The sequence below is a fragment of the Mastomys coucha genome, unplaced genomic scaffold (assembly GCF_008632895.1).
Source record: "Mastomys coucha isolate ucsf_1 unplaced genomic scaffold, UCSF_Mcou_1 pScaffold15, whole genome shotgun sequence".
NCBI classification, from domain to species: Eukaryota; Metazoa; Chordata; class Mammalia; order Rodentia; family Muridae; genus Mastomys; species Mastomys coucha.
In genome coordinates this window covers 70,479,840-70,503,807 of record NW_022196897.1, presented here as the reverse complement: position 1 = coordinate 70,503,807, position 23,968 = coordinate 70,479,840, and the positions used below count along the sequence as shown (strand labels likewise).

Here is a 23,968-nt window from a genome sequence, read left to right as displayed (position 1 = left end):
CCTCTGGAGCCCACACTGTAACTGGGTCTGAGAATGCCCTAACGTGCAGATCGACAGTCTTGTCTATGAGCAAATAAGCAAAAAAGAATACGAAGTGTGTAGTTGTGCCTGTAACCTCAGGTTTGAAAGTCAAAGCATGGACTTCGGAAATTTCTACAGCAGGGCAGCACCTAGGCCAGGACTACCGTTACTGAGGCAACCACGCCGCACGCTGTTGCCATAGAGACCCAAGGTGCTCCGAAAGCTTAACGTAGAGGGGCCACGGCCACCAGGGATGCTTCGCATAGGCTCTAAAGCCTCAGAAAAGCGAAGACACTTAAGCGAGAGTCTCAGCTGGCAGCAAGACCAGGCGCTGAGTAGCAGCATCTATCTCCTGCGACAGATCGGCCCCACAGGCTTCCTACTGAGGGAGGAGGAGCCAGAAAACGGGGATTTCCGAGTAACTACCGCACTACCAGTCTCCCTTGGGGATTGGGGGATGGGAAGTGGGAGAAGGGAGGGAGGGGGCGGAGTAGGGGAGGTGGGGGGGTAGGGGAGGTGCCCCAAGCCCAAGTTCCCAGTTCCTGCAAACAGACCAGCTTCACAAGTGGAATCATTCCCACAAGTGCTCCCCAGACTTAAGAAATGTGTACCTTACAAAAGGAAATAGTGTTTACCAGAAAATGTTCTTCCTTAATAGTTAGGAACTCGAATTGCGTCCAACTCTTGTAAAATGGTGGACCTTGAGTTTTAGTACTAAAAACAAATTTAGGAGAGGGTTACATGAATATTTAGTTTGTGGTATGTGTATTCCTGGATGCCTTGTTGGTGTTCACCAGCGCTGTACATCAAATGAGAATCCTATCTTCTAAATGTTTGCTCATTAAAATCAGTTTCTCTATAATCGTTTCTATGATCATTTTCTTTTTGCTCACTTTTAAAACTGTAACAGCTCATTAAGGGTATTTATACATTTATACAATGCCGATACTTTGAAAGCCTGTGTGTGAGAAAGAGTTCCATTTCATTTTGTTAAAAGAGAACAGATGTTTCATATTTACATGTCCTGCTCTTGCCTATCAAAAATGAGCCACTGAACACTTCTCCATTGTTTTAGAAATTTTAAGTTTGTTGCCTCATAGTTAAGAGTATGGGATGCGGTTTATCACTGTGCTTTGTTCAAAGCACGCTTCTTTGATTTGCTGATTTATTGAGTTTAACAGTTTTAACCTATATAGTCTTGAATAAAACCAATCCTCTCTACCGAAAGTAAAGTTCAAATGCAAAAGTCAATCAACCAAAAAATCAATCAATAAATAATCAAAGTGAGCAAGCCATTTTACAAAAGCCATTTAACTCTCCTTTAAAAAAAAAAAAGGTAATAGTTTGGAGGGGGAGCTTTTAATTTTAGATTTAATTTCACCTAAGTATAGATGACTTTTAGAAAATGTGTTAATTCACAGTACCAGTTCTTAACCAAAGCCAAGAATAAAGAGGTAGAAACCTAGTTTAGAATGTAAAGAGAGAATATTTCTCTGAAGGCCTTGTTTGATCATATCCAAAGTTCAGAGCCATTAAACCAATCAAGAATTCAAATCTCTTTTAATCTAATTATTTTATCAATTTAGTTTTACTAACTCTTAAAATTAATTGGGATTTTTTTTTTTATTTTTACTTTAAAGGTTTTGCTTGGAAACCCACATGAGTGCAGCTGTCCCACGTTTCTGAAGAGGGGGGAACTGTGTAAGCACATATGCTGGTGAGTGACCGTTAGCAAAGGCCTTCCACAAAGAAATATTCGTTACTGCTGTCCATGGTTTGAATACACCAAGAATAGAGAAGTTTGGTATTGAGGGAATTAAAAACTAAAATGGCCATAATTTACCAGCATGTTTCTTAGGATTGCAAGTATTCCACTTCAGTCTGAAAAATGAGTAAACCAGTTGAGAAGCATTTAATATTATAAAGTAGAAAAATATGAATACATATTATGTGCACAAATATGAAACCTATCAAATGTATGCTTACTCTTGAGACATTGTCTTTAACAACTTCCTGAAACACTGTCATGAAAATTGTGTTGTTTTCTATATGTCAGGTTTCAGATGTTTTTCGCTTTCAATATAAATATTTTGAGATATAAATGAGGACTCTAGTTGAAGGATATGTCTCAAATCTGAAACTTGTTCAGTGTTAGGGAAGTGTCTGTATTGGATAATTATCCTCCACACATAGAAGACAACCTCAACATTTACTTAGTAAGCCCTTCTTAAATTTGCTTTGCCTTCCTCTACTCACACCAACAAATCAGTAAATACACCCTTTTAAAAAACCATTTTAGATGTGTGTGTGTGTGTGTGTGTGTGTGTGTGTGTTGCCTGCTGTATGTATGCAATTGCACCATGTGTGTGTCTGGTGCCTATAGAGGGTCAAAAGAGTATGTTGGATCCACTGGAATGGAAGTTACAGATGGTTCTGAACTGCCATGTGGATGAGGAGAATTGAACCCAGGTCTTCTGTAAGAACAAATCCTCTTAACCACTGAGCCATCTCTGCAGCCCCAGTAAATACATTCTTCTACTCTATAACCGGGCATGATAGCGCATACCTGTGTCTCCTGTTTTCTTGTTGGTTGGTTGGTTGGTTCGTTGGTTGGTTTGAGATTTTATTGTCATTGTTGTTTATGTTTTCAACTTTTTAAAAAATATTTATTTATTTACATCCCAAACTCTGCCTCCTCCCTTGTCCCCTGACTCACAGAGACCATCCTCCCCTCCCCTTACCCTCTGAAAGGTTGGGCCTCCCCTGGGTATCCTCCCACCCTGTCCTTTCTCTGCTAAATTAGGCACATCCTCTCCCACTGAGGCCAGACAAGGCAGCCCTGTGGGGGAGTAGATACCACAGTCAGGCTACAGCTTTAGGGACAGTCCCCCCCACACCATTCCCAGTTGCTGGGAGCCCCACATGGAGATTGAGCTGTATGTCTGCTACATATGTGTCAGGGACCTCATTTCAGCTTACTTAGCCAGTTTGGGACTGTTCTGTTTTGTTCAGTTTTTATTAAACATCTATTAACATTCAGGTTACTGGTTCTACCTGAAAGAAAGATAAAAATATATTGGCCTTTCAAATGTATGCTGTGTCATCATAGTGCTTACAGTATTTCCAATATTATTTTATGACAGGATAGGGTATGGTTATTCTTTTCTGTTTTTAATATACTATAACTCATTTCATATAATATTTTAACCATAAACTAAATGGAAATATTATCCAAGTATGTAGTGCATGTTAATATTAATGTAATTAATGCTGAAGCACATTTACTATATTTTTTCAAATATGTGTTTTCATGCTCTTTAAATTCACAATTTTAGTGAGATCTGAAAGTTTTCTACTATACATTAAAATGGTAAATGTGGAAAAACAGTCACTTGACATTCACTTGTAAGGAACTTAAAGGAAGTATTGGGAATACCTGGATTTCTTCACTATTCTTGGAAGGACTGTGTCTTGAGAAATAAAGGCATTCTCTCTATATTCAATCCCTGTAGCAGGATATAATTTTCCTGTTAATCTAACATCAACTTACCTTAAAACAACTATAACAGAAAATTGATAAAGTTTAAATGTATTTATAACATTTTCTGCATTAAATAATTCTCTTTATAGTCTATATGTTCAAACAATGTGTTTTAAGATTATATCCAAATAAATGTTTTAATTTTTTCTACTTGTGAATATTAGGGTGTTATTGAAAAAATTCAAGCTTCCAAGGAATCATGAATGTAAGTTTCTCACTTTATTTTCTAATCCTTTACTAACTTGAATTTAACAAAACTATGATAACCTTTCATTTAAGCATATTCTAAACTTGAATGCTTATTATTCCTAAAGAATTGAATAGCTACCTTTTTCCAAACTTCTTACATTTTAGAAAGTTCAGTTTCACCTTAAGCAAAAATACTTTTGCATATCCCACTAAACTCAGATTTTTATTAAAAACATGGATGAGGACCACAGAGATGGCTCAGCAGGTAGAACTGCTTGCAGGGCGAGCCTGAGGGCCTGGATTCACTCCCTGAACACAGTGGAAGGAGAGCCCCAACCCTGAAATGTCCTCAGAACACCACATGTACAATGTGGTGCATGCTCCCATGAAGGAGTAAGCACCCATTAATAATAAAAGTACATAAAAATTGACCCAAAATTTAAAAAAAAAAAAAAAAAAAAAAAAAAGCAGAGATGAAACAATAGTGTTATTTGGAAGAAAATAATTTTCTCTATTCTAAGCAAAGATTCATAGTGGCTTTATATACAAAATTTGTATAGAATAAGTAAAAAATTTCAGGTCTCAGAACTACCATGACTGCCTGTTCTACAAAGTAAGTTCCAGTACAGCCAGAGCTTTATAGTAAAACCTTGTCTCAAAAAAACCAAAAAAACAAAAAAACAAAAACAAAAACAAAAAAAAACAAAAACAAAAGAAGCAAACTAGAAAAATAATTTGGCTGAAATTTTTATGTAACAATGTTTTTTTACACATTTGGTTTTAATGACCTCAAAAATAGGAGAAAAAATCTTACATTATATAGATACTGTTGTCTGTACAAAAGTTATATCTATAACTAAGAAGTTGTTTGGTATTCAACCTAAGAAATAAATTTCAAATTTTAGTAATTAATGTTCATAATATCCATGAAAAATCAAAGTGACAATCTCATTTAAATTTTTTAATTCAAAACTTGTATTTAAGCAAATTCATCCCCCCACTCCAACTATTATACAAGTATATTTTTTAATGTCATATTAAAAAACAAGTTAACACTGGCGTTTTTACATGTAGTTTCCTCTTGGTCTCTTAAGTCCACACAGTTTTCAGAAATGTCTCCTACTTTTTACAACTCTAGGTGTTAACTTTGTACTGCTGACTGCCACTTAGTCACAGACCAACATTTCCAGCTGCCCTCTGGAAAGCTCATTCTGAGGGCCTCACGGACATTTCAAGCAGCAGATTTCCCTGATCCATGTTCCCCCTCTCATATGCCAGATGTCACATACTGTCTCAGTCACTGTCCTGTTGCTGTAAAGAGACACCATGGCCTGCTTACAGTTTCACTAACTTAGCCTATTATTTCCAAGGCAGCAAGCAGGAAGATACAGCAGATGTAGTTAAGAGCTACATCCTGATCTGAAAGCAGAAAGAGAGACACTAGCTCTGGCATAAGCTTTTTGAAACCTCAAAGCCCTCATCCAGTGACATAACTTCCTCCCACAAGGCCACACCTACTAACCCTCTAATCCAATCACAGAGGACTCCCTGGTGACCAAGCATTCAAATATATATGAACCACCCATTCTGACTTCCCCCTTTATCTCCTTGCTGAACCTAGAAATCATACAATTCTTCATTTGTCTTCTTGGACTCTTCTTCCCTACCTAGTCATTCTCCTGACCCTGTTTATTCTACATCTTACCTTTCATCAGGTTTCCTAGCTGTGATGTTCTTACCATTATTCCACCACCTTACTCCTGTTCTCTATACTTCATCACTGTTTTGTGCCTCCTCATCACCTCTGCAAATCCTTTCTGTGTGTTGACAAGGTGGTATGACCTCATATATGTGTTCTTTTCTATTTCAACATTAACTTACATGTTGACTCTCTCCAAAGGTCTCGTTCTTGCTGACCTTAATATTGTCTTTCCATATCATATTCACAAGCTTCCATGTTTCAGTTGAAGAACAGAAATGTAGGACAAGTCATACATGCAATTTTGTAGTTGCAGTTTTATAAGAATCAAAAGAAACTGAGAAAGATAGAACAACATATTCCAACTTAATAAAGCAAAATAAACTGTCACTGTGCAACTGGAATAGAAATTAGAAACACTATTCTTTCATTTTTGTTTTGTCTTCAAAATCTAATGTGTTTGATAACTTCTCAGGATCTGTGTTCAAGCACTATATTTCAATTGTGAATATTTGATCTGCTAAAGTCCAGTGTATGAAAATGTCATAAGGAAACCTATTACTTCATATACTAACTTAAAAATAAATAACAAGGCCTTGTTGAACATCAGTGGAAGGAATGGCTCTTGAGCCTGAGGGGGTTTGATGCCCCAGTGTAGGGGAATGCCAGGGTGGGAAGGCAGGAGTTGGGGGGGCACCCTCATAGAAGCAGAGGAAGAGGAGATGGGACAGTGGGTTTCCAGAGGGGAGAACTAGAAAGGGGATAACATTTGAAATGTAAATTAAGAGAGTATCCAATTAAAAATAAAATAAAACAAATAAACAACAAAAAGAAAAATAGACTTAAATAATACCCAAGTCATCACAAACATACTCATGAAAGCATTGCTAACTGCGGATGATCAGCTATAAACATAAACAACAAAAATTCTAATTCATAATTTTTTTTCGGCCATATTAGCTAAAATCTAGGCATATGACTATTCCTATGGCCAGTGGCTAAAATATTACACAGCATAACTTTAAGTGTGTATATTAGGTATGTTCTCGATTCAAAAAACAGCATTTAACTATAAATTGTTCTAATATTTCATGTACTTTGTGCTTCGTGAATACTTTCTATGAGTACAGAAAGTATTAAATTAGTAAATTATTTATACTAACTGTATACATTAATTTTGAAACTTTATACTTCCTAACTGAAATATATATTTAGAACATTGAACTCTGTTTCTCCCAAAAGTATATTTCTAATCAAACTTAAATATATCATCCAGTCGTTTCTTTTGAATGCAATGATGTATGAAGCCATCTGTTAAATTATTCATAGATAAATAAAAAATATATTTAAAAAGAAACTTTCAAATTTCCACATGAGAATATACAGAATTTTACTTTATATGCTGCTTTTATGATTGTACACACGCACACACACACATATATATATATAGTAAAAATGTAAAAATACATAGACCTATTTTGTTTGAATTCTCTACTCTGCTTTTCCCACACAATTTCTATTACTTTCTAATTTCAGTTCTAGGTATTTGTTGTAAATTTGCCAAATGAGTAATAGTCAGCTCCACTGACTATAGCATATCAAAATAACCTCCTATTATTCAATATTTATTACACTTCTACTTATTATATTCTTTGTATGATGTTTTATTGTTTTACTTTTGGAGCCTAGCAAATCATTAATATTTAATAGTCATATTAAGAATTTTTGTTTGCTTCTCATACGAATTACACTTTTAAGTACTTTCACTGGTTTTCCATGAGTTCAAAAATGTATTAATATTCTTATGTGTTTTAGGTTCATGTTAATAGAGCATAAAGATATTAGTCACATATTCAAGTCTCTACTGGCACTAAAGATACAGAGAAACATTTTTGATCCGTTAATATTACTGTAATTTTAAGACAAAACAAACTAAGCCATATAAAATACAAATAATGACAGATGCAGATTCATAGTGATTTCTTCATGCCTACTAAATGAAGCAAGAGCTCGTTTGCACTCTCTCACATGTCAAACATTTCTCTCAGAAGTCCCAAGTGCCTCCAAACAACATTTTAAGTATAGAAAGTTTATACTTTCACTCATTATTATTTATTTCTTAGATTTAATTCAAGGTCTCTGCATTATTCTTGCTTTAATTCACTTGAAAGAAGGATCAAAGAAATTCTTTCAGTAATTTACTGAGCCAACTGTGTGGTGCTGCAAAGATGATTAATTCAAACCAAACACCATCTTCTACCCTGCACCAACACATGTGAGTGCCACAGTAACAAAAATGATCAGAGAGACAGCAAAAGAAATTCCAAAAACTATTGCCATTATAAGGAAACGATGGATCAAAAAGGCTGAGACAGTGCACACGAAAAGAAAAGAAGTCAGTTTAAGAGTAGGAAGAAGCCACAGAGAAAGCATACAGAATGTAAGGAACATACTTTCAAATGGGTGTCATTTCGGAAATAATTGTGAAAGATTTTTTTTTTTTTTTTTTTTAGTTTTATTCCAATAAACAGCCCAAGGGTAATTTATACATAAAGGAATGCACATGGAACGTGAGGAGCTGGGTGGTAGCCTTGCGAATCTCATTACAATCAGAAGATAGGTGGGTTAAAATAAGAGAGAAACACGCACACTAAATAAAACATAATAAAGATGCAACTGTTTTGTTTACCTCATGTTCTCAAGACTGTAAGAACAGTATCTAAGTCACCTTTTCAGGCAGTGGTGCCACACGTATTTAATCCCAGCACTTGGAAGGCAGAGGCAGGCGGATTTCTGAGTTCGAGGCCAGCCTGGTCTACAGAGTGAGTTCCAGGACAGCCAGGGCTACACAGAGAAACCCTGTCTCAAAAAACCAAATAAATAAATAAATAAATAAATAAATAAATAAATAACTTTTACTCTTGTAGTAGGTTGAGGCTGTTAGACAAGGCTGGCTCCCTTGCTCCTGTCTTACAGAACATTTCTGTTGGCCTCATGCACTGCTTTTTCTGTGTGATCTTGTGGTGCTTCTACTACTGTCTAATTCATTTTATACCACACGGAACAGTTCCTGGGCAGCTTCTTTTGTGAAATTCTTAAATGTGCAATCTTTTGTTCATTTTCTTTTTTATATTCTCCTTTTTTGTTTTAAGAGAGCAGATGTTGCTGTTTCTCTATGACAATGCTCCTCCTCCAAGAACTGGGTAATTAAAGTTTGATTTCCTCCCACAGTCCACCTGGCACCTGCCACGCCACCTCAAACAAGAAACAAAAAATTTCTGTATTGAAACAAATACCATTTTTCACAGTTCCTTCAGTGTTTAATTGGGAGTCTTTCCAAGAGAACAAGAGCTTTCACATCCCTGCATATAATATTTAGCTTACATGTATTTAAAATATACAGTATAAACAGAACTCAGGAGACGAACAACCAGAATTTAAACTGTGCTGTTAGGTAGAGAAGCCAGACAGGGGAAGGACCCATGGATGGGGAGAAAGAATCTCAAGTTCTAAGACTAAAACTACAGACAACACAGTTATTTGTAGAAGCAACAAGATGTGGGAAATTCATAACTCCATAATGTACATCCCAAGGGCGCAAGCAATGGCAGTGTCCAAGTCTGTCATGACAGAGATGACCAAAGCTCTCTTTTCTATGGATGCAAAACTAAAACGGGAAAAGAGCCACAAGTGTTATCCAATCGCGAGCCCCCTCTCTGCTGTCCTCTCATTAACAAACACTAGCCATGTGTGCATATCCGCATAGCGAGCCCCCTCTCTGCTGTCCTCTCATTAACAAACACTAGCCATGTGGACATGTCCGCATGCCCCTGTTTTCTCTATGTATTCTTACTGTTGTTTAATTCACTCAAGTTTTTATTCATTTTCTTCATTTATAACTGTGTATGTATTTGTGTCTCTATGGGTGTATGACCGATGTGGGAGCGTTCACTGGGGCCAGTAAGCAGCTGTTGGAATCTCTGTAGCTGGGATTGCAAGGGTGCTGGGAAATGAACCAGTGTCCTCTGAAAGTTCAGTACCTGCTCTTAACCAATGACCCGTGTCTCCCACCCTTATTTCCACACTATTGTATGTTGATGACGTATTTGTTTGCAGGCACATGAAAAGACCGTATGTCAGCACGATGACAATCCTAGGGTACTATCATCACACCCCAAGCCCATGGTGCAGGCTGTACTAGCTTCAGTACCAAGGTGTGGGGAAGGCAATTGCATTGTTTCTAGAAAATGCTCCTTTCTAGCCATTGTTCTTCCACTTAGAACACAAAGAAATGGTCAGCATGACTAGAACATTCCCACTAGTACTATCTTTCTCATATTTGAAAGAAAACGATAACTCAGCCTGTTACTACATCCTTGTGTTTCCTTTCTTGCCGCCAAATTCTAATGCTTCTAACATTTTTCACCAGCTGCTTTCCAGTTGGGTCTTACTGAAGGAGAAATAAATGACTTGCTACGGGGGATACATCAGGTCCAAACTCCACAACTTAGAGCAAGTGATGAGACTGCACATGTGGAAGAAGATGGCTACCTTAAACAGAAGGACATCAGTGCAGGGGATATCTGCCCTATTTGTCAAGAGGTGCTGCTGGAGAAAAAACTCCCTGTCACCTTCTGCAGGTGATGCAGTTGTCTTTGTATTCTAAAGTCTTATGAAAATTCTCAATTAATATTCCTAGGAAGTTACATTATGAGATTCCACGATAGAAAAAACTAAAAACTTCCTCTGTGTTTAGTGTTTATTTCCTTTGTGTTCTTTTGTTTCCTAGTATGTATCTTATGAGATCTCCTGCTCTTCTAAATATTTCTAGGCTACGTTTTAAGGGTAAAACTTGAAAGTATCAGTCCATAGGTGTTTATCCCTCTGCTTTCATTAATTAAGAATAGGAAATTTTTTTGGTTTTTTTTATTAATCCCTTTTACATTTATTGATTGACTGACTAGTTGATTGATTTGGTAGGTGTGTGGAGTCACATACCTTGGCACATGTGAAAGTCAGAGAAGAACTGTGGAAGCTGATTTTTTTTTCTCCTTCCGCTTGGTGTTGCAGCGATGAGATCACTACCCCTCCCTACCACTGGGGGCCAAGGCCTTGACTCATTTCCCATCTCACCAGTCTTTGTTTTCTTCTTTATACGGGGGAATTGATATGACTGTAATAATGTTTTCTGATGTAAAGATTATTTAACTTTGAAGTTGTAAATGTTCTTTTCAATTTTTAAGAAACTCTATCTTCTAATTTAAGGTGTTCAGATTTTTTACTTAGCGAGTGAATTTGGTGAGTGAATGTCCTCACTGAGAGAAGCTCAATCATACTATTCTTCAGAGCACTCAAGCTGGACTTTAGAAGTCGAGGGTGCCATTTGCTGATTAATTCTCTTCTTTATTTTTTTCTCCTGTGCACTTGCCAAATATTTGACTCCTGTTTTGCATATGTCCATGTGGTTACTCTTATTGGATACTTAAAAGATACTAACTACTTCACCAAATATTATTTCTCACACAGAGATTACTCACATGTTTAAGATGTGTCTCATGGTTTTTCAATAAAGCAAAGGAGAGAAAGGAGGGGAGGGTCTACTCCCCCACCTCTTGTTGAAAGAATTAACATTTTAACTTTCATTTGTGTTGAAGCTACACTTACTCTGGCTTTATGAGTGAAAAATAATTTTATGATCTAAATCTTTCACCATTTCCTCTAAATGAAAACATTGCATTTGGAATTCTGATAAAGGTGGTAAATTAGATTTTTGTCTGTTTATAGTCCAGCTATATCTAGAAATCAGTTTGAAGTGCATTATATAAGGAATAAAGATGTTCCCAGAGAGGTTTTTAATTTACTTAAATATTTATAGCAAATGCATAATGGTAACACTTGAATTTTCTTTCTGATAGATTTGGTTGTGGCAATAATGTCCACATAAAATGCATGAGGATCTTAGCTAACTACCAAGACACAGGGTCGGACGCTTCTATGTTAAAATGCCCGCTGTGCAGAGAAGAGTTTGCACCACTGAAAGTTATCTTGGAGGAGTTCAAAAACTCTAACAAACTCATAACTGTATCTGAGAAAGAACGACTGGACAAACACCTTGGAATTCCCTGTAATAACTGTAACCAGCTGCCAATCGAGGGGAAGTGCTACAAGTAAGTCTCCAGTGCTCTCAGCCCCGGGCATCAGTGCGCCTGGCCTTTAGGCTGCCCCTCTCCAGTGCTCTCAGCCCCGGGCATCACTGCGCCTGGCCCTTAGGCTGCCCCTCTCCAGTGCTCTCAGCCCCGAGCATCAGTGCGCCTGGCCTTTAGGCTGCCCCTCTCTCTCCTTCAGACCCCGTGTCTGCCTTATGCGATGACAGCTTCTTTGGAATTTCATTTTATTTTCCTTGCTTTTGCTTTTTGAGTTGGCTATGAAGCAACATCTGGAAACTCTGGCATTATTCTTCTTTCTTTGCCCTAGGTGAGCTTCCATGTTCAGGGTCCTGTAACACTGTGGACCACAGATGAGGGGATCTTGGCCAAAGTCTCCTAATAGTCATAGAAGGATATTGATTAGATTGGCTGAACTTTAAATCCACTTCCACCTACCCCAAATTACAAACTGAATCTCCATCTGCCTTGAGTGTTTTTTTTGTTTTCATTCATATTCACCTCAGTGCTAACAACATGATTCATAGAGAAAACAGTTTGACTGTTTTATGTGTAACACCAAACCTTTTTATAATTGCCATAACCATACAATTGCTAATACCTTGGTAACTATGATTTCTTGAATAAAATTTTAAGTTGTATAGTAAGAAAATGTTTTCTTTCAATCTTCATTGCCAACATGGGACAGACCATCTGTCTATGGGGTTATGGGCGGCTGAGGAGCGAGGCAGCATGGTACAAACCATCTTTCTATGGGGTTACAGGCTTAGGTCACTAAGGGAAAGAAATCACTGGGGATAAATTGATCTGAAAGCACCATGGGAAGGACATGGAGGAGACAAAGTAATAATGGTCCCCCAAATAGGAAACTCTACAGAGGCTATAGGAAACTAATTCACGATGTGACCAGAGCGGGCTTTGCCACGTGTGGATCATTCACAGGGATGTGAGTCAACATTCTCACCTAAAACAATGGCAGTGATCGGGTTTTTCTCCCCTGTGTCCTGATGTGCTGTGTTCCAGGTGCACTGAGTGTGTGGAGTATCACTTATGCCAGGAGTGCTTTGACAGCTGCTACCACTCTTCCCATGCCTTTGCATTCCGTGAGGTAAGTGCCCACCAAAAACTGATGTGCCGTTTGCTGTGCCGTAAAGACCAGCAAACCTAAGAGCATGAAAGGCAGATAACACTCTGGAAGGAAGGAACTGACTTTTAATTTAGAAATCACATTTAGAATTCTCCTGTAAGTGTGTACAAGGCAACTGACTTTTGTACTGGTGCTTTATAAACTCCATCACAATACCAAACACTGAGTGTCATAAAGGAACCTTAAGAGCAGGCACTGTAGCCCACAGCCTGAAAACGAGTTGTAGTGACCCTAGCCTGTGGGCAGGCTTATCATAATATTTCTGACAACCATTATGTTTTTCTCTTAAAATTTCTCATGCCCACAAATAATACATAAAACTTTTATTTATCCTTTGATCTGTGCATTTTAAAACTATCTCCTGAAGCCTGGTGTGGTGTCACAGGCCTGTAATCCCAGCACTTTGCAGTCTAAGGCAGAACAGTCACATGTTTTGGGTCAATCTGGGTTACTTAGAGAAACATATATATATATACATATATATACATATGTATATATATACATACATATGTATACTTATATATGTAAGCATATAAGTATACCTATGTATACTTATATGTATACATATTTATACACACACACGCGTGTGTGTGTGTGTATGTGTGTGTGTGTGCGTGTAGGAATGCTGAGTACCTTTTTCTAACTATAAAAATAAAACACCTATAATTACAGTTAATTTTAGCTTGTTTGTTTGAGCCAGGGTTTCTCTGTGTAGCCCTGGCTGTCCTTGAACTCACTCTATAAACCAGATTGGCCTTGAACTCAGAGATTTACCTGACTCTGTCTTCCCAGTGCTGGAATTAAAGGTGTGTGCCACCATTACTTGGCTATAATTAATATTTTTACATAAATAAGAACTGGGCAAGCCAGCAAGATAACTCAGTGGGTAAAGGTGTTTTCTGTCAAGACTTAAGACCCAAGTTCAATCCCTGGGACCTACAATGTCAACAGAGAGAATCTACTCCTGTAATTTAATGTCTGTATTCAATGCATGTGCCATGCATGGCATGTATACACAGGATGAGGAGTGGAAGCAGGAGGGGGAGACAGAGATAGAGTCAGAGAGAACACTAAACTAAATAAATAATGAAGGAGGAGTGATGTTGGGTGTGGTGGTACATACCTAAAATCCCAGTTTCTCAGGGGCTGAGGATTGCAAAGTCAATGCCAGTCTGGACAATATTAGAAACTTACAAAAGAAGAGGATAGAGAGATTTTTTCAGTGATCTGGATACTTGCCATTCTTCCAGAGGCCCCATATGGTGGCCTAAGACTCTCCTGTAACTCCAGTTCCAAGGCCTATGGGCACTGGCATGCAGATGGTACACGTATATACATGTAGGCAAAACACGTGTACATACATATAAAATAAATAACATTTTAATTAAAAATAAATTAATGAGTTCAAAGTAATGAATGTAGCTCAGTGTTCCATTGGTTAAACCAATGTTTAGAAAGAAAGTAAAGCCATTCTAGTAAACTCACAGCAGAATATAGTATCTGTCAGTAATTTAATACTGTAATATGGTAAAGTAGATTTTTTTTTTTGGTTTTTCAAGACAGAGTTTCTCTGTATAGCCCTGGCTGTCCTGGAACTCACTCTGTAGACCAGGATCAGAAATTTCGAACTCAGAAATCCGCCTGATATTCTTATAATGAGTATTTTGCAATATTATATCATTAATATAAAGCTTTGATTTACTTAACCAGAAACCAATTTTTAATGATTAACAAAGTAACATGTACTCTTTTTCCTGCCTATTTCAGAAAAGAAACCAAAGATGGAGATCAGTAGAAAAACGATCAGAAGTTGTAAAATATTTAGATACTAAAAATGAGGGAGAAGCAAATATGCCATGTTTTCAAGAAAAGCAAGGGTAAGAGTCTCAGTAAAATCTACATTTCTTGTGTGACAGGACTGGTCATTTAAATGGGTTATATATGTTCTTTGCTTTCATATTTGTTAAACAATTGCACGTGTATCCCAAGTAACACTTCACATCCCTGCAAAGAGCAAGAGTCTTATGTCAGCTCCCTCAGATCCAGTACTAGTCAGGCACACACTATCAAGATGGCTTTGGGGATACACACTCCACTTCTCTCTGCACACTTTTCCCATTTTAAAGCAGGGATAACGCTGTGCCATTACGGGTATGTATCTGTAGAGTAATGGGAAGCATTAACTTTTTGTTGACTATGTGAATAAGGTCCACATCTCTTGTAACTCTACTTTTGTTCTTAAATACCATTTGTATCTATCTTCCCACCATTGGTTCACTCTATCATCTTTATGTTAATCATACTTTTAACATCACACCATTAGTCTCACAATATTGGGGTAAGCATAGAATTTTCTCACAAACTGTCATCTACCAATTGACATCACTATCCTTGAGTCTTTGAGCTTACTGCTGTGCACCTCATCTGTTGACAAGTAAGCTGGTTTGTGTTTTCTAAATGTATGTCTAATTATTTGATCCTCAAAATGTTGTATTTTGATTGACTTTAAAGTATAAACAAAAATCTCATCAATATTTCTACTTGATGTGTCTAAGTTAAACCGTGTTCTTAATGATGTCAGCTCTACCAGATTCAGGATCTACACACAACAAGCATAAATCTTTAACTCAAGAAAACCTTGAGTTTCATTGTATTACTTACGTAGTAAATTTGTGCTCTGGATTACTTTCTGATCTGTAATCACACACAGGTGTTCAGATCTCTCTTTTTGTCTTGCTCAGTCAGTTTTACACACCGAAGAATGTTGTGAAGTCTCTGCCTCTCCTGCTGATTACAAAGAACAGCAAGCTCCTTGCCCCAGGGTACCAGTGTCGACTTTGTTTGAAGTCATTTTGTCTTGGTCAATATACAAGACTGCTACCGTGTACTCACAAGGTAAAAGCCACATCCCTTTCACTTTACTTTTACTAAAAGGCAATTCAGTAATAAATCCAGGAGTAAAGTGGCAGTCGAAGTTATCCCTTCTGGTTTTCGGTTGTGCTCTGTACAGAGATGCTCACTGGCACAGCACAGGTGGACAGGTTCCTACAGAGGAGAGAGCTTGCCGCCATGACAAATTTGCATTTAGTAGGACTTGATTCTTTATACATTGTCTGGCTTGGATAAATAGCACTTTAACTGCATTCTTTTATGCACTTAATGTTACATGTGACATAGAAAAAGACTATAGAATCCAAGCATTGTGCCATGTGTTTTTACAATTCTCTAGATAAAAATAAAAATGCCTAATTGAAAATTATTCATAAGAACCCACTATTTAATCAAAGCCCAATGTCACTTGACAGCCATAGTTAATAATCATATTTTCCCCCCAATAGCAATGCTTAAGTAAGCATGTAGAGCTTTAAAGTCACACTTAAACTTTCAGGTAATACTTCTTTATAAGCAAAAATGCATGTGTGTTATTTAGCATCTTATGACTGCTAGAGTAATTTTCAACTCCAGTTGATTATAAACTTTTAATTTTTAACTATTTTCATTAGAAGTTATTAGCATGAAAATAATACCTTGATTGGTGAGTTTCTAACAAAGCTAGGAAGGTGATATACATAAAGGGCTTTGCATTTTACAGTATAAAATGGAAATCAGTCAGTATATGCATTGTATTTATAAATGAATGTGTTCCAATATTGTCATAAAACCTGATAAGTTGGCATTATCTTTGTCTTTGCTCAATAGTTTCAATATACAACTAGCCTGGAAATTTTTATATAAGTAGTGTCTGATGAACTTATAGCATTTTTGTTTCAAGTTTCACAGGAAATGTATTGACAATTGGTTATTCCACAAGTGCAATTCATGCCCGATTGACAGACAGGTCATATATAACCCTCTGATCTGGAAAGGCACAGCCGTGGATGGACAAGCACATCAGTCAGCTTCAAACAAAGACATCGCCTGTCTGTCAAAGCAGCAAGAGCCAAAACTTTTTATTCCTGGTACTGGATTAGTTTTAAAACAAAATAGAACTGGAATTTTACCTAGCATTCCCCAGTATAATTCTAAAGTACTGACTACATTTCAAAATCCATCAGACAACTATCAGAATATAACAATGGATGACCTATGCTCAGTCAAATTAGATAATTCAGATTCAAGAAAATTAGTTTTTGGTTATAAAATTAGCAAACAGTTCACCACATATCTACAAAATCCAACCACTGGACAAACACCATCTCAAACATTTCTTCCCTCCCTTCCTCATAAGAATATTATTTGTCTCACTGGAAGGGAAAGTCCACATACCTATGAAAAAGATCATACTGGTCAGAGTAAAAAGATAAGCAGAGGTTATGAACATATAAACTATAACACAAGGAAATCTCTCAGTACTAGATTAAGACAACACAAGAGATCAAGTACATTATCTACAGAAGATTTAAATCTTACTATCAACTGGGGTACAACCAAACTTAATTCGTCTAAAAGGCAAAATAATTCCACGGGGAAAGTTAGACAAAAATGTGGTCGTCCACCCAGACGCCCTGCATATCCTCCTTTACAAACACAAAGTGCTGCTCTATCTTTAATAATGCAAGGAATTCAACTATGAAAAAAGCATTTTCACTACACCAGAATGAAATTAATATTTAATATGCAAAATATTTTATTTGTAGCACATAAGAATCCATGTACACCCTTGACAAATATATATAAAATACTCTATTGTCATTTTTGCCTACTTGTCTGTGAATAACTTACTGTGCTTACAGAAGTCATCTTGGTACACGGGAGATGAAGCAATATGTGTTTTAATGAGAATACTCAAGATGTTATGTATTGTGAATAATGAATAGAGCGTTCATATCTTATTTTAGGCCAACTATTTTTTTCACTAAACAAATACATTTTCCCCTGCTTTGAGTCACTACTCTAACATGGCCAGAGAATAACATCGAATACAGGATTACTTCTGGGGGACTACATAGATTTCTCACTTTTTTCACACTAACAATCACTGAAAACTTATACAAAAATTCCAATGGTGATATTTTCATTATGTTTCCTTAAAGCAGTTTTATTATATGTGAAAGGAAAGATAATGCAATTAAGCCATGACACACTGATAGTAGGTTCATCATTTTATGTTAAGAAATATGGATCTTGTGACTACTTTTTAAACCAAAGCTATTTTAAAATAATCATCTAAATTCAGAAATTCATCTAAAAATAATATCATTTAGATACTTATTCTAAACTTGGCAGGTTTTTGAATCTTTGTTAAATACTATAGCATTGAGAGGGGAGGCCACACATGTGGATGGTCAAGGCCAACTTCAGATGTGTTTACTCAGTAGACATCAACTTTATATTCTGCAGCAAAGTCTCTCACTAAGACTGGGGCTCCTTAATTCAGCTAGACTTGGGTGTCCATTAAGCCTTAGAGATTCCTATCTGCCTTCACCATACTGAGATTACAAGCACTGAACTGTGTTGTTGTTGTTGCTCTTGCTGTTTTGCTTTGTTTTGTTTTGTTTTTTTTACATAGGTGCTGAGATTTAGGTTTGGATCTTCATGCTTAGGTAGCAAGCACTTTGTTGACTGAGCCATTTCCCTAGCCCCTCAAATAATACTCTTTATTTTATGTGCATATGGTATCAATGCCATAAATGTGGAGATCAGAGGAGAACTTGAAGGAGTTAGTTCTTTTCTTCTACCATGTGGGTCCAGGGATTTAACTCAAGTCCTCAAGTGCTTTAGCCCACTAATTAATCTCTAAGGCCATCAGACATTCTTTTTAAACATTACCATATTACTGGATTTTATTATTTGTATCATGAAAGGAAATCTCCCATACTTTTGTCATGATAATGGAACATGCAATTCTGAGAAACAATTTGTTGGGGTTTTGTTTTGTTTTGTTTTGTTTTGTTTTAACAAACTCTCAATTGTTCAATTTTACCAATGAAGACTCAGGAATCAGATGCTAGAGTGAAAGTCGACTAGGTCAGAGAGGCAGAGAAAGCCCCTATCTGACCTTCCTCCTCAACAGGCATCTCACCAGTGCCTCATGCCATCTCAAACAGCAACCTCCTTCAAACAACATCCCTCCCTTCTACTTCATATGCATTTCTCCAACTATGCTGCAGGATATTTGATCACACTGTGTAGACCCAGGAGATGGCAAATCTCATGAAAGAGGAGGTGGAAAGATTGTAGGACACATTTGAATTTTTAAAAAGTATTGAGACTAATCCAGAAAGAGAAAGTAATTACAAAAATGTAGCAATAAGCCGGGTGGTGGTGGCGCACGCCTTTAATCCCAGCACTTGGGAGGCAGAGGCAGGTGGATCTCCGAGTTCGAGGCCAGCCTGGTCTACAAAGTGAGTTCCAGGACAGCCAGGGCTATAGAGAGAAACCCTGTCTCGAAAAACCAAAAAAAAAAAAAAAAGTAGCAATAATGAATAAATATGAGCCACATTTTAAAACTGAAAGTATGGCTTGTTTCTGATGTTTAAATGAATAGATATATTTGTCAACAAACCCAGAACTGATCAAATTAATTGTATAAAACATAGGTTAAGGAAATGCCAAAGTAATTTTTTATTTATCCCAGTATTTATTTTCCAACAAATATTTGTCTTCTCAAAATCATCCCAAGGGAAAGAGTAAAATGTTTTAGAAAGCAAAGCTGTGAAAAAGCAAAATGTTATCCACATGCTAGCCAAAAAAAAAAGATACTGTAAAATAGTAAGGAAGATAAAATATTAGTTGCCTTAGTTAGGGTTTTACTGTTGTGAAGAGACACCATGACCAAAGCAACTCTTACTAAGGAAAATATTTATTTGGGCCTGGGTTACAGTTTCAGAGGTTCAGTCCATTATCATTATGGCAGGAAACATGGCACCAGCAGGCAGACGCAGTGCTGGAGGAGCTAAGAGTTCTTCATCTTGATTCACAGGCAGCAGGAGGAAATTGTGTCCACACTGGGTATAGCTTAGGCATAGGAGAGCTCTAAGCCTGCCCCCACTGTAATACACATCCTCCAAAAAGGACATACCTATTCCAACAAGGTCGCACCTCCTAATAGTGCCAATCCCTGTGGCCAAGTATTCAAACGAATCTTTGAGGGCCATATCTATTCAAAATATCATGCTGATCTTATGCTAATCAAACTTTTATGTGAAGGTTTTACAGTGACTTTGGGTTTTATTGTTGCAATGTTACTTATGAAATATATCTGACCTAATAGCAATTCCTTGGGATAATAAACAGCAGCGATTACATAACAAGCACCAGCATTGATCACAGTTTGGGAAGTGGATTTTGGTGAATCAAAGAAGAGAAGTTGACTAGTTTTGTTGTTATTTTGTTAGATAAATTCCAGGCAGAGTATCTTCCTGCTTATGACAAGGGAGAAATCCCCTCCAGTAACATAGACAGTGGCTTTCCTACCAGGCTGGCCAGGTCCTAAAAGAGTAAGTTAGTGTGTACTGAAGGTATTTGGACACATTAATGAAGGCACTGCCCTAACTCCACCCACTGTGATTAAGCCCCACCTTTTTTTTTAACCACTACTAAGACCACATCTAGTAACTAGGTGCTGTCCACTTTTAGCTCTCCCACTCAGCTGACCCATTCAGAAACCAAGCCCAAACCACTGCTGGTACCCAACATTGGATGTGTCAAATCCACATTGTGATATATTGCAAATGAAACCAACCCACTTTACAATCCTATAACAGGTTAGTGTAAGCCAAATAAAGCCAAACTTCCTTCCCCAAGTTGCTTTTGGTAATGATGCTTATCACAGCAACAGAAAGCCAGCTAGTGTAAGTAATCTCTTAATTCAGACCCACATATTCTCTTCCACAATGCACAATAGTAGGATTATATCTTCTTAAGGATATTAGGCCGTACAGGGACCAGCACATCCCTGGCTGGGTTCATTAGTTAAGACTTGGCTATAACTATGCATCTATTGACCATAATAGAAGGTAAAAATAAATCCTGAGGGAGCACATGAAGTCTTATGGAGAAAAATTTTGCATTCAAACAAGTGGATTGTCTTCCTCATTTTCAGGAAAGTCAAAAGGACCAGGGCTGCGATACTAAAAGGGAGACCATTAAGATCAACATAGAGTCCTGCATTTTTTTCTAACTGTGATATGAGGCTAGCATAACTTGCTTGCTCTGGTTGAACATTTGCTGGAGCTTGGCCACACCACTAAGGCTGGACCTTTTGCTCTTTCTGCCTTCCTGATGCCCCTGAGTGTTTATAAAGTCATTGTGCACAGGCATGTTTATACAGTCTTTAGCAAAGTCCTTTCCCTTTCTCATTCAGTGTCCAGTTACCCACAGCATTTCCTTATTGCTTTCTAGGCTAGCTGTGAGCTTAACAGTGCCAATCCATTCTCATGGTTCCTGTCTTTTCAAAGGACTCCTAACTCCCACCAATTAGTACATACCAGTCCTATTCAGCCCCTTATTTTCAAGGACTGACCAGTGAAGATTTCAATAACTGGTCACCGACCTAAAGTCAAAAGATGCCATATGTCATTAACTAGAAAAGGATCCTCACTGCCAACATTCTGAATGTGATCCAGCTCATAAACCCTGAAGTCTTAATTGCTTTCTCAGACCTCTCCCACTAACAACTTCTAAAAACAATTATTTCAATGGACTTTGGTGAGCAGGCTCTTTGCTCAGCAGTAATACCAATAAAAAGAAAGGACCTGCTTCCATCTATAATGGTTGTGTTTTTTCAACTTGAAATGATGTAGATTCAACTGAGAAGAGAATCTCAGGGAGGAACTGTCTCCACTAGGTTGGCCCACGGACTTGACCATGGTCGGTTGTCTTCATTGTTTTAATTGATATGCCAAGGCCTACCCTAAATATGTATGTCACCTTCTAATAGTAACCGAAATAAAATGATATAGAAGACATAGAAGGCCTTTGCTCTCCCTAGCAAGTTTTTCAATACTACTGCTGATGTTGCTAATTCCTTTGTTGCTTTGGATCTTGTGTTTGTTTTATTTCTATTTGACACAAGCTAGAGTCATTTGGGAAGAGGGAATGTCACTTGAGAAAATATCCCCCACCAGATTGGCCTGTGAGCAAGCCTATGTGCATTTTCTTGATGATTAATATTGGAAGTCCTAGCTCACTGTTGATACTACTACCCCTGGTGGTGGTCTTTGGTGCTAAAAGCAGACTGAGGAAGCCATGAGACACAAGCCAGTGAGCCACACTGTTCCATAGTGTCTGCTTTGGTTGCTGCTTCCAGGTCCTTGACTTGCATTATGCCCTGACTCCTCTTCATGGTCAACTATGATGGGGATATGTAAGCTGAAATAAACCCTTTCCTCTAAAAATGACTTTTGGCCAAAGTGTTCCATCACCACAATAGAAACACAATCAAGACTAGCTAAGTCAGTCTGTCTGGGTCAGTACCCTGAGCAGACCTGCAAAATACCCAGAGGAAGCTCTACTCTCACATGCTTTAACAAGCCCAGGATCAGAGGATCAGAGCCAGTCCCACAACATCTAGAGGAAGCTACACTCCCAGGTATTCCAAGATGCCCAGGATTAGAGGTGAGGAGGTAAAGAGGACACAACATCTGTCCCAGCACCAGAAGTAACTGGGACAGCCGGACCCAGGCACACAGAAACTCTGCCAGCACAGTGACATGTGTTCCTTCCAGTCTGTGTGGGCTGGTGCTCTGAGCAGACCTTGAGAACAAATTTTGCAGCCAGTCCCACAACACCTAGAGGAAACTCCACTCCCAGGCATTCTAACAAGCCCAGGATCACAGGATCACAGAGACAACTTGATTCTGAGGAGTTCTGATACAACCAGGATCACAGGTAGGACAGGCCCCAGGCAGATTTAGCCAGGGCAGGTAGCACTAGATATAACCAGACGGCTGGAGGCAAGCATAAGAACATAAGTAACAGAACCAAGGCATCATCAGAGCCCAATTCTCCCACCATAGCAAGTCCTGGACACATCACACTGGAAAAGCAAGATTCAGATCTAAAATTACTTCTCATGATGATGATACAGGACTTTAAGAAAGACATAAATAGCACCCTCAAAGAAATACAGGAGAACACAGGTAAACAACTAGAAGCCCATAAAGAAACACAAAAATCCTTTTAGAAACTACAGGAAAACACAATCAAACAGGTGAAGGAAATGAAGAAAACCATCCAGAATCTAAAAATGGAACTCGAAACAATAAAGAAATCAGAAAGAGAGACAACCCTGGAGATACAAAACCTAGGAAAGAAATCAGGAGTCATAGATGCAAGCATCACCAACAGAATACAAGATATAGAAGAGAGAATCTCAGGGGTAGAAGACACCATAGAAAACACTGACACAATACTCAAAGAAAATGCAAAAAGCAAAAAGCTCCTAACCCAAAACATCCAGGAAATCTAGGACAAAATGAGAAGACCAAATCTAAGGATAATAGGTATAGAAGAGAGTGAAGACTTCCAACTTAAAGGGCCAGTAAATATCTTCAACAAAATTAAAGAAGAAAACTTCCCTAACCTAGAGAAAGAGATGCCCACGAACATACAAGAAGCCTACAGAACTCCAAATAGACTGGACCAGAAAAGAAATTTCTCCCATCACATAATCAAAACACCAAATGCACTAAACAAAGAATTTTAAAAGCAGTAAAGGAAAAAAGTCAAGTACTATATCAAAGCAGGCCTATCAGAATTACACCAGACTTCTCACCTGAGACTGTGAAAGCTAGAAGATCCTGGGCAGATGTTATACAGACCCAAAGAGATCACAAATGCCATTCCAGGTGACTATACCCAGCAAAACTCTCAATTACCATAGATGGAGAAAACAAGATATTCCATGACAAAGCAAACTTTGCACAATATCTTTCCACAAATCCAGCCCTACAAAGGATAATAGATGGAAAATACCAACATAAGGAGCAAAACTACAATCTAGAAGAAGCAAGAAAATAATTTCAACAAGCCAACACAAACCTAATTCCACCTCTTACAACAAAAACAACATGAAGTAACAATTACTATTTCTTAATGCCTTAAAATGAAAATTAATATTACCAACATATCCTAATTGATTGAAACCCCAAAATATGAGGAATTAGAAATTTGTTGGGTGTCATCCAGTGGTCTCTATAATTTGGTAATTGGAGGAATAGGTCCAATATTGTACAATCCATATACACTTTCTGCTTGTTTGTATG

The 23,968-nt window shown here is 37.6% G+C and overlaps 1 protein-coding gene across 1 annotated transcript; it reads left to right on the top strand.

The window, feature by feature from the left end:
• The first annotated feature begins 202 nt into the window (after window positions 1-202).
• On the top strand, window positions 203-17,463 carry Zswim2 (zinc finger SWIM-type containing 2). Its single transcript, XM_031373406.1, has 9 exons — window positions 203-439; window positions 1,662-1,738; window positions 3,727-3,767; window positions 9,880-10,090; window positions 11,366-11,617; window positions 12,638-12,722; window positions 14,529-14,638; window positions 15,503-15,656; window positions 16,534-17,463. Exons 1-9 carry the CDS (start codon window positions 275-277, stop codon window positions 17,332-17,334), a joined length of 1,896 nt encoding a protein of 631 aa, XP_031229266.1. The 5' UTR covers window positions 203-274; the 3' UTR covers window positions 17,335-17,463.
• Window positions 17,464-23,968: the final 6,505 nt, after the last annotated feature.

Bases quoted from the DNA above. Each gene is read 5' to 3' on its own strand.
- Zswim2 (XM_031373406.1), top strand. From the start codon at position 275: ATGCTTCGCATAGGCTCTAAAGCCTCAGAAAAGCGAAGACACTTAAGC. The intron at 440-1,661 runs GTAACTACCGCA...TTTACTTTAAAG, and splicing joins CAGAAAACGGGGATTTCCGA to GTTTTGCTTGGAAACCCACA. The intron at 12,723-14,528 runs GTAAGTGCCCAC...TGCCTATTTCAG, and splicing joins ATGCCTTTGCATTCCGTGAG to AAAAGAAACCAAAGATGGAG.